This window comes from Cephus cinctus, unplaced genomic scaffold (genome assembly GCF_000341935.2).
Source record: "Cephus cinctus unplaced genomic scaffold, Ccin1 Ccin1_scaffold0597, whole genome shotgun sequence".
Lineage (NCBI taxonomy): Eukaryota > Metazoa > Arthropoda > Insecta > Hymenoptera > Cephidae > Cephus > Cephus cinctus.
In genome coordinates this window covers 1,193,010-1,208,965 of record NW_014333243.1, presented here as the reverse complement: position 1 = coordinate 1,208,965, position 15,956 = coordinate 1,193,010, and the positions used below count along the sequence as shown (strand labels likewise).

Sequence of the window (15,956 nt, the reverse complement as noted above, 5' to 3'; positions counted from 1 at the left end):
TTTATTCCATTTGAATTTTTTTTCACGCGCTTCTCACGTCGGTCTAATTATATTATCCTGGTTTGAGTAAGGGCCAATCGGTATCTTTAAAATTAAATTGATCACTAACCTGTTGGGTGATTGGCCTGCAGATTGTAGTCATCGATCTGGAGAGTGCTGTTCGCTCCGGTCCTGGTTAATCGAATTACGTGGTATTGATTGTCGTTTACCTTGACACCAACCTCGCCAATTGGATGATCGTTCGTGCCCATGTTGTAAACGGCGAACACGTTTCCTTCGACCTGTAAAAAAAAATTGTTCGTGATCGTGCTATTGTTCGATTAATTGATATGAGAACGGTACCGGAGGATTGGCTGCCGGAGTGCCATAATGTTTTATATCCATTTGCGATCGTGAAAATTAATTTAATGATATCGTAAAAAATAATATTCTCAGAGATTCTCGTGTGCCTGTTCAAAATATATTCGTGGGAAAATTTATTCCTTAACGAGAAGGCCGTTTGGTTATTAATCGAATGGGATCGGAATAATTTTCGAACCGTTTCGTTAACTAGATTTAGGCGAATCGTCAAAATAAATGAGCTTGTAATTTCGTTGTGTCGATTCACGCGCGAAGGGTCGCTTAAGGTTTAACAAGATCAGTCTGGGCTGTTAAAACAGTTTTCTGAATGGGATGCTGAATATTTATAATTGCATTTATGTGATTCGCCATCTTTACGTGTGCGCGAGATAATTTTTGGCAGTAATTATCTTAGGACTGATGTGGATCGAGATGAATTCACGGATGCGGAATAAAGATTCTTTACACAATTCATGTAAATTGTGTCGACGTGAAATATTTTCTGTTTAATTACATTTTTGAATCGTCACTCGATTACGTCATTGAAATCATACCGATCGCTTTTAATGGTAAGATTTGTATCGAATTGATGGTAAGGAAAGAATTTTTAACTTCTTATTTCGTATGCGACGAGATCTGTGATTGTATACTAGAAAAATGTATATTTGAAAACCCTTGATTTTCCATTATGAAGTAATTTTCAATGTATTCCAAGAATAATGGACCGTAAGAGCAATTTTGTGAAACTTGGACAATCATGATTTTATCGGTAATTGCAGGAGCACTTTTTTCAAATTTGTTCTCGTGCAGTGTACGGAATTAGGACTAACTTAGGTTATCTCTTTAGTCTGGATACATATACAAGTTAAAATTACATTCCTCGAGATTTCCTGCAATTTACTATTAGATTGCATCTCGAGTTTCACAGAGGTCATAATTTTGTTTCTTTCCTCGTAAGTATACAGATTCTTGGTGAAATTCGAGTAAAGTACAGATAGCTCAAAGTTTCTTCAACTAGAATTATATAAGCAAATCTAAATAGAAATTCTCGCTAAATCTCAGTCTACTGTTATGATCCACCATTAGAAAATCCGATCATTTCGCGCAAACAGAACACCTCTCTACTCAAAACGTACTTGTTTCATCTCAATAATACAGATAGTCCGTACAAACATTGAATTCCGCTTGAGAAACTGATAAAAATAAAAACTAACAAATACATTACCGCTGTACGAATGACATAAAAATATATATTATCTAACCTAATATTGTGGACTTATTGCTATCAGCTTTAAAAAATCGACACGTGATAAACGCTAGAAGGAAGGATTTACGAATTCACTAACAATTTCAATTTCCAAGTAATCGTTGCTCGAAGCCGATTCTATTCGAAGTAGCACAGCGTCATTAACAGCCGTGACGATGCCCATAGCCACGGTGTCCTTCTTCATCTCCGGTCGTCGATCAGGTGGAAAGGTGTACGTGATGAGTCCTCGTCCAGGACCAAACTCATAGGCTGTAGCTTCTGCAAGAGAAAGATTAATAATTAGTCAGGTTATGAAATTCAAGCAACAGATCAAAGATCAAGGATGATATTGCTTGTCTACTACTTGCAAGCGTTCGCACGTACCATCTTTACAAGTAGGTCCAGTGAAGCTGGTCATGTCGCAATCGCATGTATAACTCTTCCATTGCTGTACGCAAGTACCGTGATTGGAGCAGACGTCGTGAGTACACTTTTTGCCAGGATGAAGATTCGTGTAAGCGTCGCATCCGGATTCCACTTGGGAGCTAGGAACAACAGCGTCGGCCTTTAAATCAGGACTCTCGCCACTGAGGTCCAGAGACGCCAGGCATCCCTCGAATCCATGTCGGCTGAGTATGTGTTTCGGCAATTGAGCATACTGTGCTTTCTCCACGCCACCTGAAATTCCCAAAGAGACTTTAAATGTTTCTTCGAGGGATAAGAAATGAACGGAGACAGAGAAGAGATGGAAAATTGACAAAACCCATTTTCTATAACGCCGAGATAGAAAGTTTAGGTAGAATTTACTTAAAAAGCAGCCACGAGTCTCTGGATGACAGGTACCCGAGTCTTTTAGTATTCAGACATTTAACTTTGGCAAATTGAATTGCAGCCACTCGACGTATCACTGGATTATGAAAATTTGCCCTTCAGACTTTAACGCAGAGGAATATCTATATCATCGTATAAATCAATCCCGTCGCGCTGGGCAAGCATGCCGAAAATTATTTTCACGTTCCACTCGGAATTTGGACTCGCATGAACTGCTGCGTGCTCGGCTGAAACGAAGCGCTCGCCACTTGATCCCGCAGCAATATTTTCAGCTGTCATTGGCTACGAATGGGTGCCGGAGCGCGTGAGAGGATTGGCAAAGCGACGTAAAAGCGGGAAACATACGTTTTCAACAAAAAAAATCCCTCAACACATACTGATCAAAACCGACCCAATGATTTATCATATGGAACAGTTCTCATCCGGTATCCACAAAATTGGCAACGTTCGTATCGGAAGAACTTGCTAAGGCCACATTGATAAAAAAAAAAAAAATCGAAAATATAAATGACATAAATTCTATTATCCAATGAATTTTCGTACAACACTAAAAAAAATTTTTTTTATTTCAAGAACAACGAACATTACAGCCATCGTTTCCGTGAGAGTCGGTATAAAATTTGTAAAAATAAATTTTTACTTTTAAAACACGTCAGTCAAAGAATACGAGTCCTGAAATAACTCTGGAGACAATCTCTATACAGAAATTGAAATTCTCTTGAGATGTACTACGAAAGTCATGTCGAATTGAACGTCCTTTATAAGAGTAGATCATTTTGTCTCGCGTGTCTTTCGATCATGTCAAGTGTCTTTACGTATTCATGAAAACAGTTATCCGCGTCCCTTAGAAATTGCGGCGAAGGAAACCATAGACAAAAATAAATTGAAGTACGATCCCTGCAACGTAACGACCCATTTATTGAAAAGTGCAAGAGCTTCGTATTCTTATTTATACCGAATTTCACGCAGGACCGCCTGAGTTCCACAAAGTCCAAAATATACAGAGAGCCACTCGATAAATAATATTTTGCGGTCTCGACGAAACCTCCATTCTTCACGTTCCGCGCGAGTCACGCGGAAGGACAACATCTGCTCGAAAAACTTCCGAAACACAGCATCCGCTTCCTTTCCCTTCTTATTCCCGAACTCCTAACGAAACTCCCCAGGGTGCCGAAGGAAGTTGAAGCAGCGAGGCCTAAATCAATTGTAGCAATCAACGTCGTCGAAGATCAGCCAAGTGCGTGATGATCGAACAGTCCGCCGATGATAAATCGTCCCTAATCATTATTATGGTTAACGTAAACGAACCGTAGGTACAATGAGAGCAGACGGCATTCATCAGGGAGCCTTCGCAAGAAATCACACTTGACTGGCTCGACTCTTGAGACTGGTTCCAGGTCAAGCTTCTAATAAAGGCACATTTACAGAACGGATTTTCCTGCCCCGTAAAGAAGAAATTAATAAAATAAAAATCTTCACTCGCCATCATCCCTCAGGCGTTACAACCTACCAATATAAAGTATTCCATCCAAATCCAGATTCTCGTTGCTGCCCAAGCTGTTGACAGCCGCCACGTGGTCGTCGACTGCCAGGGTGTGCCTTTTGGGAGCCGGTCGGCCTATGCTCACCGCGTGCCACTTGCCGTCGTTCAGTCTGGACTTCGAAGTGTCTCTTACTCTCACGGGACCATCCCCAAGGTCGAATACGTAATGCACGTGTCCATTGACCAGTTCCACGGCTATGAAGTCTCTCTCCCTTCCAGCATTGTAGAGTATCAAGCCATTTGCTTCACGTGTCTTGAACTGTAATCCATAAGACAAATTGTCAATCGATTGTCACGCCGCGGCTCATCCGTGCGTCTATTACCTAGCCTAGACCAAGTACAGTCGCTCGGGAGATTAGAATAGCTTTAGCGTAGCGACGAAGCAACGATTTATCGTTATCTCAACGCAAATCCTTACTGAATGGAGAACCTGTTGTAGTAATCTCAGGAAATCTGACAGGTACAGGCACTAGCAGGTATACGAGCAGTATTGAGATCAGAATTGAACAGTTATAACCTTATAGACGGACAGGATATTATATGTATTTTGAAGCACGTGGCTTTCCCATTTTTATTATTTTTTTAATATTCTTCTTTTTCCGAGCTTCAAGGATTTCAAGCAAGACGTATCTATATATCAGAACGGTTGAGGGTAGCAGGTGAACTTTAAGCAAAGTGGATGGTGTATCCTGCTATTTAGCATTCTGCTGCTGGAAGGATCATCCTCTTTTTCACTCTTTTTTTTTTTCTTTTTATTTTCGCAAAATAAATTACGCCAGATTATTCGTTTGACTTTTCACGATCCCACAAACGCGCGCGAATTTTCCATCTTCCCTTGGAAATCGTGGACGGAGATCTCGTGGATTTTTACGACCTACGCGGTTTTATCGCTTTCGGCAACTTTTGTCTTCCTGCCCGTATTGCTGACACTTTTCGAGAATACACATAGAAGGAGAGAAAGAGCCCGAGAAGTTATTACATTAGATTGTATCTCTTTGCCTAGGACGAAAGGATTCAAAGGACCGTCACGAGGCAGGTATTACCTATCTACCGTTCTATATCTATATATACCTACACTCTAAGCTCTTGCGTATTATTAGGTACAGGGCTTAATTAGGGAATTTAAATTGCGTAACTTATCTGCTTAATTTTAAGCGTATTCCATGATGTTACCACCCAGCTGCCGTGTAAGTCCTTCAATTAGTATCGCAGTGTTCGTCCGCGAGGATGTTAGGGGACTTTGACATACACTCAGTTCCTCCGCATGAAAACCCTTTCTCTGTCTCTTTGTTTTTTGTGCTCGCGTTAAAAAATCTTCCACGAGTTTCGCTTCATTTATTTTAACCCAACTTCACGCGCGTGACCTCTGACCTGCGTTTAATACTATTTAATTAGGGGGTGTTAACGAAAAATTTGTATCCTCGCTCGCCATTGACTGCGGGCACTAATTTTCTCGCGCGCCCGGATTCTGCTGATCCAAATTTGTAGACGTTCAATTACACGGTTATCCCGTCAACCATTAGCGAAACGCGTATTTCGCGTGAAGCGCATTTTCAAATCCCACTCATTGCGAATTTATGTCTCGTGATTTACGGGATTTTATTTTTTTACCGACCGTCCCCTACCAATACCATCTACCGATAACCCTACAGGATATATACCCTATTCGAATTTGCCAGGGTACATTCCCCGAGTGGCCTTTGAGGCCCCTAACAAGTACGTCGATTACTATTACTGTACCTACCGAAATTACATTACGTCGATTGCTTACACGAAATAGATATCAATGTTAACCGTAACGCTTATAAATGTTAAAATTTCGTTCGCTTACCCACGTTAATAGGCTATAGCTATTAAACGCGTAATAGTCAATACGATCAGCGCTCATGCACGTAATATCTCTCGTAACGAGTTGTTCTACAGGATTTTCGTGTATAAATAGACTAGCCGAGCATTCGTTATTACGATCGCGCGTTAGTGTTTCTGATTAATCGTGTAAATTGGACAGATTTTATCGTATATAAAAATATTCACATTGCGGAAGGGACGTTTCAGGAAGCGGGTATCGTGAATTATATATATTTACCTGAAAATAGATGTTCGTCTCGACGTAAGCTTTCAGTACTGGCAACCCAACGAAAGTGTGCTTCGACGTGAAGGTCACCGGATGATGAACCAGATGATTCCTCTTGCCAAATTTCCCGGTGACCCTGATGATCGGCGTGATGCCCTGATGCGAACCTTGATGGGAACCAGCACTTCTTGCGATCTCTAAATACGGGTATCCGTTGAACCAGACTTGTTGAAGTTGACCGACGAAATGCGGGACGTCCTCGCCGGAGTGCAGATATCCGCCCACGTGAAGAGTGCGAAATTCGAGTATGCTTTGTTTTCCCAGAAGAGTTTCAGCTGGAAAAAAGATAGTTAATGATAAAATAAAAGAAAAAGTCAATTTTTATTAAACGTCACTGTGAAAATCTCTATGAGAATCGTGACGCTGACATGCACTCTCGATATATCTATACAGCCTGAAATATATTTGCATACGCATTAGGTAAACTGCATATATTGGTTTTTCAGTTCGTGTCGAAATGAAAAAAAAAAAAAAAAAAAAAAAGTCCACCATTTATCATGCATCGATGAATTTATTTCGAAACGTCAATAGAAATCGATTAACGTTTTCATTTATTAAATGCCAATCTGTGAGGATTCAAAAAAAAAAAAAAAAAAAAAAAAAAAAAAGTCCACCATTTATCATGCATCGATGAATTTATTTCGAAACGTCAATAGAAATCGATTAACGTTTTCATTTATTAAATGCCAATCTGTGAGGATTCATTTAATCAAATAGCATTGCACTTGCGACGCAAAGGCAACTGCCCCTGAGAACCGATTGGTTGCGTCACGTTAAATCTCTGTCATGCGTCTTCAACTCAGCAGGGAGCTATATTGCAAGTAGCTCGCGCTTTGATCTCAATTTACGATCCAATTAAATGTCGTTTGATGGACCAGCTATTGACCCTAGCAGCAACGTAGTCAAGGTGAAACCTACAGCTTCACAGTCTGCTACCTGCCTCCGTAATTTTGAAGCACACGAACGGCCACGTTTGCGACCCGCCAACAAATCTGGCTGTAATATATTTCTGATCGACGTCGAAGAATCGTATGGCTAACGAGGGGAAACTTATTTCCCGATTAAATACAAATTAAATTACGCCATCCGAATCGGAACCAGGAATCAGGATACTATGATTTATTTAATTATTTCTGAGATATTGGTATACATTTTCTTTAGGGTTTAGTTAATTCATACCAACTTCATGTAACTTTATAGGAAAGCTTCGATTTTCAAACGATCGATTATAGACCTGTCTCACGTCTGCGTATATGGGACTAAGGTTCGAATAAGGGCTGGTCTGGCAATTTAGGGTATTGCTACCTAACTCAATATTGGCGGTACTCGCCATCCGTTTATGGGCCGATCCTAGGACGGAGGTGTTTCATAGGGGTTGACGGACGACGATACCCTCGTTGCTATACGCAGTTGATTGGCAAACCAAGCGTATATCGATCATATTATAGATATTGGAACTGTTACGACACACTCGCTACCTCTCTTGCTTTATCATAGTACTCTTCATCTCGTCTATGACGGTTCACCATTGGCCACTGGGTATAATGAAATTTATTTTATTACTCCAATGCACCTTTTTTTTTTATCTCGCCCTTATACTGCACTTAGAACGGAATCTATGCAAATTATATTGACATTCTTGAAACTCCATTAGATTCCGAGACTCATCGGGAAGCGACCCTTCTGGTCTTGCAAAAAGTTTCAAATAGGATTCTGGATACATAGAAGGCAGAGGTACGCAGGCATAGACGTATAGTATATATATATATATATATATAGAGGGATGGGACGATAAATGTGAAAAAGGGTAGAATATTTGATTTACGACTTTGTCAGGGACAATTGCATTTTTCATTCGCTTCCTTCAATTCTGCTATAGAAGTCCAATTTCTTTTTTTTTTCTTCGCTTACAACCTCGGCGAAGATCGTTTGGGATTTTTTTCTATTCGTGGTATTACGATTTTAAGGCATTTTATTTTTTTATTACACCATACGAAGATGAGTACACAGCTAATGTACAGTAATATTACGAAAATATATATTAAGGCGTTTTATGGGGGTACGTGTACTACGTGTATAAGAGTGAAATAAAAGCATTAATGTCAGCTGACAAGTTATTTTTGATCGCACTTTATATAAGCGTAGGAATAAAATTCCTTTAGGTGTTGAATAGTAAAAATCAAAAATGTTCCTCTATCCTCATATTGAGATATCTTTCAGGGCGCGGGGGGTGTCAAGGGAGGTTTTTAAGCCGAGAGGATACGAATAGTAAAGAGCACGTGGAACGAACAAATGCAATTTATATGATAAATGGACGTAAATCTAAATCCAATAAAGTAGAGCGTAATGGGGTACGGTCTGCCATTCTGACGGTTATTTCTGCAATGTATTGGTTATTGGTTATAGACAGTGCGAAATCCGGTATGGTTACACCCAGAGTGTACATATGTATTAATACGCGAGGTTTACAAGGGACTGAACGCTACATTGAGACTTTATGCCGTCGTATATTATTCCATTTTGATATTTTCATACGACGATACCTCCCACGGAAACAATGCCATTTTTCGAACCCGCCGGTATCGGTGGATCATATAGTATTGACGGAATAAGAGATTGAATCGGGTTCTGTCTGAATTTCGAAAAGTATAAACGTCTAGTATGGTATTCACAAGCTTTCTTTTTTGTTATTATGCCCAAAAGTCTGTACGAATGAAAAAAAAGGGGGTGTTGAAATTCAAGAAAATATTTAGTCGATAAACGATACTGAAAAAGTTGGAAACATCTGGCGATGGCAAAAGAGCAGCTATTGCCCCGGGTAAGAGGATCTAGTGATTACGAAAGTCATGTAGGTAAACTCTGTACGAAAATTGTGTCTCGTAATTACGTTCAAGAAATAATTGCTAGGGATTTTTAAATTTGTAGTCTCTGTAGTATTTGTGCGTATGTATATAGGCATATTGATTTGCATGATTTGCCGATAGGCTCGGATAAATGGCGACGGTCAGAGGTCGCTCCGCGTGGAATGCACTTTTCACCCTGGGCGTCGAGCCGATAAAAATGCATTTGCATAAATGCAATTATTATCGTACCGAGAGGCGATTCCCTGGGAATTCGTTCGAGCGAGATGGCAGGTCGGAACGATAGAGAGAAACGTAGGTAATACGCGAGAGAAAAAGAAAATTAAAAACGGACACGCCAGAAAGTACGTAAAAGCGAGAACAAGGCTGTCTGGATAAATTAGAAATTTAAAAGGGAATTACGCATTTTAAATCCGAGGACTCCACTAAGTTTTAAGTCGCGCTATTTGCATTCCAACCGATTTCTTCAATCGTCTGCCTTGCTATGAATGCTAAATGAACCTTCCTATGTCGGGTTGCACTGGAAAACGGTTGCCAGTACGTGGAGTAGTCCGTACCTTCGACGTAGGCACGTAACCTGTAATGGCTGAACGTCGACGTTGTCAAATTTAAGAGTGAAACATTTTCCCAGCTTTTCTCGAGGGAAATCCTTCTTTTCCTTATTCTTTTTTATTTTCTCGACGTCCTTTGTCGATTTTCACGATTTTCTAGGAAAAAGAAAAAAGAAAAATGAAAATTGAACGGAAGTCGATGCGAGGAAAAATTGTTCCTGTATATACGACACACGAGATCCTTCGTATTTTCGTAAGGTCGAAAGTAAATAGACAACTGGAACAATAAGTTTTCAAGTGAAAACTGTACTTTTCCAAAAACGCCCCAGCTAAAGTTTTCGTATCGACCGAGGAAGCATTTGTGAGGGACCATACCACCCATCTCTCATGCTGCTCCGTAATAGCGCAAGTGGGCGAAATTTCAATTTCAAAGTCGCTGCACTGCCTACACGTAGAGGAGCATACATTGCTTACAAAGCTACATATCTCGGTAACCAGAAAACTACCTCTAAGAGGATCTTAAAAGTTAGATAGGTGAAAAATGACTGGGGTAATATTTCGGTGGAATTTTTTTTTTTTTTAATATACCCACCAACCCCTTCCAGCTTTACGACACGATAAACCCACAGTCAAACTCCTCCAAAAGTTTTCATTAATAATTTATAGCATTCTAACTAAGTTTCCACTATACAAATCGCTTCGTGAGAATCTCTAACAACGGCGTATTTCGCCTCATTAATTTATTATCTTAATCCAGGAAATTAACGGTGCACGATTAGCCATTAGATTTTCATCCGGCATCCGTATACGAGTTGCGATACTTTGAACGAGGAAAAATTGAATCTCAATTTTTTTTTTTTAAGAGCCTGTATAAGTACTAGCACAATTTTCTATATACACGTAGCCGTTTCTCGTACCGTCTAGATGTTCGTATAGCACAGCCTTCTAGTTCCAGCATTCCCCTGTCTTCCCGATGCTTTTTCATCCCTCGATTCTCCGAAGTTAGCTACTCATTCCACCCCTCGATAAAGGCAACCCTCGCCCTCTTATCAGACAGCTCTTTTGGAAGCCCATCTTATAATCTAGAGGATACAGAAAGTTTCCTAGCTCGCGCTGCCGCAGACTCTAACGAAACGCGAAGCTTTATTCATTTATCCTCGAGCTCTCGCACCGTCGCTGTTTGTCGTCCACCGCGCTCAATCTAAACTTGCGGCAAATTTCGTAATTTATAGTTTCCCCGGCAGTTTCGCCACGGGCAAGTTTTGTGGTAAGTTTCGCAAGAGCTGAAGACTGGGGGCGGACCTGCACTCCGGCTAAGGAACGATATATCAGTAGGAGCTCGAGTACCGGTATCGCGGGATGCGGGATATTTATGCTAAATAGAAATTTTGAAGTATGATATTACCGTACATCCTGCTTCCCTACACATATCATACCGGATGCAAATTTAAGTAGAGCTTTCTTTCCATTTTCCCCGCTTACGTGAACACGTGGCTAGGTAATTGCTTCACTTATTGCTTCGAATGGAATTACACTTTTAGTGTGGCAGAGATACTAATTATGGACTATGAAAAAGTTAAAAGCCAACTGATAAGCCCGTATTTCATTAGTATGCACAAGTGCTTATCGCAGAATTGCGTAAAAATGAAAATCGTACGTATTGCTTGATTAAAAGTTAAGAAGTTATAAGTTTTATTAAATTTTTGTATACCTGCATTCTCCAAGTGCCGATCGTTATGTGAATTTTTTAAATACACGAAAAAAAAACGAAAAAAACTTAGAAAATTTGACAGACGAATTTGTCTAACTTGCAAAGAGAATTTTCATATATGAATTTGTATCTCATATGACGAATTTTAAGAATACGATTTTTGACATTTTCTTTATTGCCCTCAGACACGTATTTTGGTACTGGTAATACTCAGAGTACTGACGTTCCGCGGATACCTATAGGTAAGCCAGCACAAAGTGGGGCAAATCGCACGTCGCGTCCAGATGCAAAATAGTTGATTGGTTTCGCCGTTGCGTCGGGACGGCAGGTTGACACGTAGGGGTTGACTGGTTCAGATTGGTTTGCCTGCCCATACGTTTTTGCTTAGTTCCCACGTTGGTGTGTCCTGTCGCATTTTCTGTTTGCCAATCGTATATTGGATTTCGCAATGGGTCGATGTTTACTCCGCCGTATGATCAGTCTTTTGCGAAACTAACGTCACCCTTACAGATATTACGGCAAGTCCAACAAAATATTTATATCTTGCAATTTTCTGTCACACCATTTTCGCAATGTTCGAACAACAAAGCGCAAGAACTATGATGTCCAGAAAAATCATTTTTCCAAAAATACAATAAATGACGAAAAAAAAAAAATGTACCTCTGACAGCCGGCTCGTCGTCGATTTGTAATTTCAGCGTACTGGCTCTTCTGGAGAATCTCAAGGTATGCCACATATCGTCGTTTAACCCCTGACCTGCGACGAGTACCTGAAAATGTAAAAAATTCAATTAAAATCCTCATTAACAATTTAATTCATCGTAACAGCCACGGCTATCAACGCAGCAAATATCGAAGTAAATATTTTAATGGTAAATTTTTAATCCTATAAAACGTATCAAGTTGACTGCGAGTACACCGAATTATTAACTATATGTAATCCGATCAGTTCCCACCTGACGTAGTTGTTTTCTATGTAAAAGTATATCAGATGAAATCGTGACAGACATAGCCGGAGGTCGGATCGATATGCAATCAGGTAAATCTTAGTGAATTTATTTAGAATATTTTCAAAATTCACTTTCAGGTACAATTATTAACAAAAACTTGTCTAGCCAGAATTCGTACCAGAGCAACGGCGATATCAATATTGGATAAAGTACGCTTGCGCCAAGTTCTTCACGAACAGACTATCACAGCGAGCCCTTGCTCTCATTTAGTTAAGCTCCCATAAATCCAGCCAACTCGTTACTATCAGCTAGTCGGCGCAACCGGATACGATGATATCATCTATCACCACGTGGCTACTGACACACGTTTGTCAAATAACGTCGCCCCTATGCCACTGTTATTATCAACCGCCTTATCACCGGCATTCGAAAATTGACTATTCGTACGCGATGCACACGCGTTACTGCACTATTACCCCTGAGCTACTTTACCCACGTTGAGTATCCATGTCATAGGAAAATGCGTGTTTTACGTTGTAGCACGGATGACTACTTTGAAGATAGCCTTAAAGCGAGAACCTACGAGAAGAAAGTCCCTAAGAAAAAAAAAAAGAGAGAGAGCTAAACGCCGAAAAGGAACGTTCAGCTTGGCGCAAAAGTTCCGAATATTAATTCGTATACGTGAAGCTGAAAATTTTTTTTCAACGTCGCTCCAACCACTCTTAAAGCGATGCTGGAAGTTCTCGATGAGAAAGAAAGTAAAAAATAGATAAAGAGGAGCGAGAAACCCTAGGAAATGGATAAAAGAAAAATAAACGTCCAAATGCACGCTCACGTGTTTTCCTACGACTCGGCGAATGGTTTTCGTGACGTGGGGAAGGAAATACTAGGGAGCGAGAGAGAGAGAGAAAATAAAAAAAAAATCCACGACAAGGGACATTATGCAGATTGGGAGCAGTACAATTTGATAGGCCGCGTAAGGGGACGGTGCGTTGACGCCCTAAAAAGTGCCTGCTCAAACAATCAGGAAAAAGCGCGGAAAGGCACGCCGAGTGAAACGTCGAGTAAGAAATTCTCTTTGCGGGGAGAAATTATATCGAAAGTCTATCGGTAGACGGATTATTACGGTTCTCTCGAACTCTGTCCTTTGCTCGTAAAGGGACGAATAATCGACGCAATCACCGTCAATCAACATTTCCAACGAATCCCGCAGCTTTAATCCCGTTTCGCGTCGCGATTCGAATCTGCGAAACTGCCATTGCCTATTGTAAGCAGCTAGACGTGGATATACACAAAGCTGAGAAAAATAAAATATCGTGCACCGAACGAGCCAAGCAACGACGACGCTCGGCGTCGCTCCAAAGTGTTAAGTATCGACGCTTGTGACGCTCGACTTTGTATCGCAATATAACGATCTTGGGTCTCGTGCGTTTCTCGCGATGCGCGTCACAAAGGCGAAACAAATGGAACGACGGGATGGCGAATTTAATGTTACACTAGAATAAATAGGAGTCTTCTGGCGTAGGTAACGCTTCTTACTATTTTCGAGAACTCCCTCCTTAAGATGTCTCTATGCTTGAATCCAAGATTGCCGACTGAGTTCAGGCTAGGAATTGTTTTGTGAGAAAAGGAGTATACGGATGTGTACGGGAGATGGAAAAGGAGAAATATATCAGAAAGGAACTCCTCGACTGAAATAAAATGAAGCTCAGTCAAGCTGACCAGAGGTTTTGTTTCGTACGGAGTACGAAAAGCGAGAGGAAGAAAGAATGAGAAAGGACTGGAAGGAGATTGAGAGAGAGAGAGAGAGAGAGAGAGAGAGAAAGAGAGAAAAGAACTTTAAAAGAATTTCCCTTTGAATTCCATGGCAAGTTGTTCTGTTTTCTAGTTTCCTTATTTTCATCTCGAGTCTCCACTGTGAATCATCATGTATGGGAGTAACGCTTTTAATTTCTTTTGTTTTTCAGTCTTTCGACTCGCTTACCGCCACGCTGAAGCGCACGTGAATATTAAAAACCTAAAGAATAGATAATTTCACGAGATCTTAAGTTGGCCGAAGACACTTCTTCACGGATTGTTGCGCTTCAGCCGTAATTCAATTTACTCTTTTTGACTCACAAATGAGATTGAAAGATTATGCTCCGTTGGTAACCAGCATTTCGTGCTCGCATCGGAGTCGCTCGCTCGGTCTTTCATTTGTGTGGCAAATGAATATCCGAATATAACCAATTTCCCAATCACACTGTTTCCAGCTTGCTAACCAATAAATTTCCCTACGATTTCCCCTGTGAGCAAGCGCGATTCGCTCATTAGCTCCCGCATAATGTCGAATTGTTAACCATGTTATGGTGGCCAATATGATACTCATGGCTTCGTATTAACCGTACTAGATTTTATTTCTATTCTCTAGTATAATCGCATCAGTAGTAATTTACAGTAACAATTACACAACAATGTGGTGAAGTATCATGAAACCTTTAGTTCAACATTTTAAATTTAGCTGGTAGTCACAAATTTATGCACGACCAAGAGAATTCATCGTTCTTACATTTTATCCTAAAGTGATTCCATATAAGAAAAATAAAATAGAATGCATCCTCAATAAATGGCTACTAGATATAACGAAAACGCTACTTCGGGAAAGACATAAATCGATGGTTTGCAAGATGCGAAATATCTGGCTTTTTTCAGTATTCGGATGTTGAGACGTTAAAAATATCTAGTGACTTCAAATAGAAATTAGATGTGCCAGACTGCAAAGTTTCTTTGTCAATATACGTAACTTCCGCAGATTGGATTAATTAGGAGCGATGTGGTGCGACAGTCATGATTCATACCGATCGGGACGCTCGCGCTTAGGAAGTTAAAATAAAATGGATAATTTCGAGTCCTACGGCGATATTTCGTGCCCTTAAAAACTTCTAGCCGGATTTCCCTCTCACGAGACATTCGTTTCTAGACTCCGACAATCAATAAAGCAGATTGCACTTGTAACAATGGAGCAAATCGCTGCTATGAAAGCCGCCACGAATCCCATAGTCCAGGAGTTAGAAAGGCATTGAGGGTAGTCACCCCTTTGTGCTGGAAGAGCTACATAGGTCTCTGTGATATATTTTAATAAGTTTAAGTGCTTCTCCATATAGACAGATGTGTACTCTGTGTATTGGCATCGCTAGTAAGTAAATGCCTGATAACAACGGTCGTTAGTTCACTGAAAAAAAAAGTCAACCAAACTCAAGCACTCTGATCAAATTATTTTCTGCATTTAATTCACAGTGATTTTTATAATTTTCCAAAATTTTCTTCCCCAACCAACTTCGATCATCTCGAGCTACAAATTCCACGCTACGATTTGCCTTCCTGTTTTCGTATTTCCAAAACTTTTTCATCAAAGCCACGTACAATTATTTCAATCGACGCGCGACCCCAGCTTATTGAAATCTCGCCAGTCCAATTTAATTCAGTCCCTGAGACTAATCACGACAGTACGTTCTTGTATTAATTATTCCATTCAATTATCGAGCCCATGTACCAAGATTGAAACATCACCTTGAATTACAGCGTTACCATGGACCGACACCCTCTACCTGTTCTCAACGTTCTTGGGGAATTATATAGCGAGATAAATGATTCTATTCTAAAACTGACTGGATAGTATCGATCGTAGCCATACGAACATTAGCATGTACCAATTAACATCCCTTGCCTACTATATACAGCGCCGCTCAAAAAGTATCGGCGCAATAACGTTTGACAGGCACTGCACCGCACGAATACTTTTGACCAGCAC

At 40.3% G+C, this 15,956-nt stretch overlaps 1 protein-coding gene across 10 annotated transcripts in view; it reads right to left on the bottom strand.

The window, feature by feature from the left end:
* Nucleotides 1-15,956, bottom strand: part of LOC107269064 (neurexin-1) — a 192,801-nt gene that overhangs the window by 29,084 nt on the left and 147,761 nt on the right. For all 10 annotated transcript variants that reach the window (XM_025086238.1, XM_025086239.1, XM_025086240.1 and 7 more), the window contains 6 exons: nucleotides 11,878-11,986; nucleotides 6,046-6,368; nucleotides 3,927-4,218; nucleotides 1,970-2,263; nucleotides 1,686-1,864; nucleotides 110-281 (listed from right to left, as the gene is read on the bottom strand). In XM_025086238.1, the coding sequence (XP_024942006.1) occupies nucleotides 110-281; nucleotides 1,686-1,864; nucleotides 1,970-2,263; nucleotides 3,927-4,218; nucleotides 6,046-6,368; nucleotides 11,878-11,986 (1,369 nt within the window). The remainder of the gene's footprint in view (nucleotides 1-109; nucleotides 282-1,685; nucleotides 1,865-1,969; nucleotides 2,264-3,926; nucleotides 4,219-6,045; nucleotides 6,369-11,877; nucleotides 11,987-15,956) is intronic.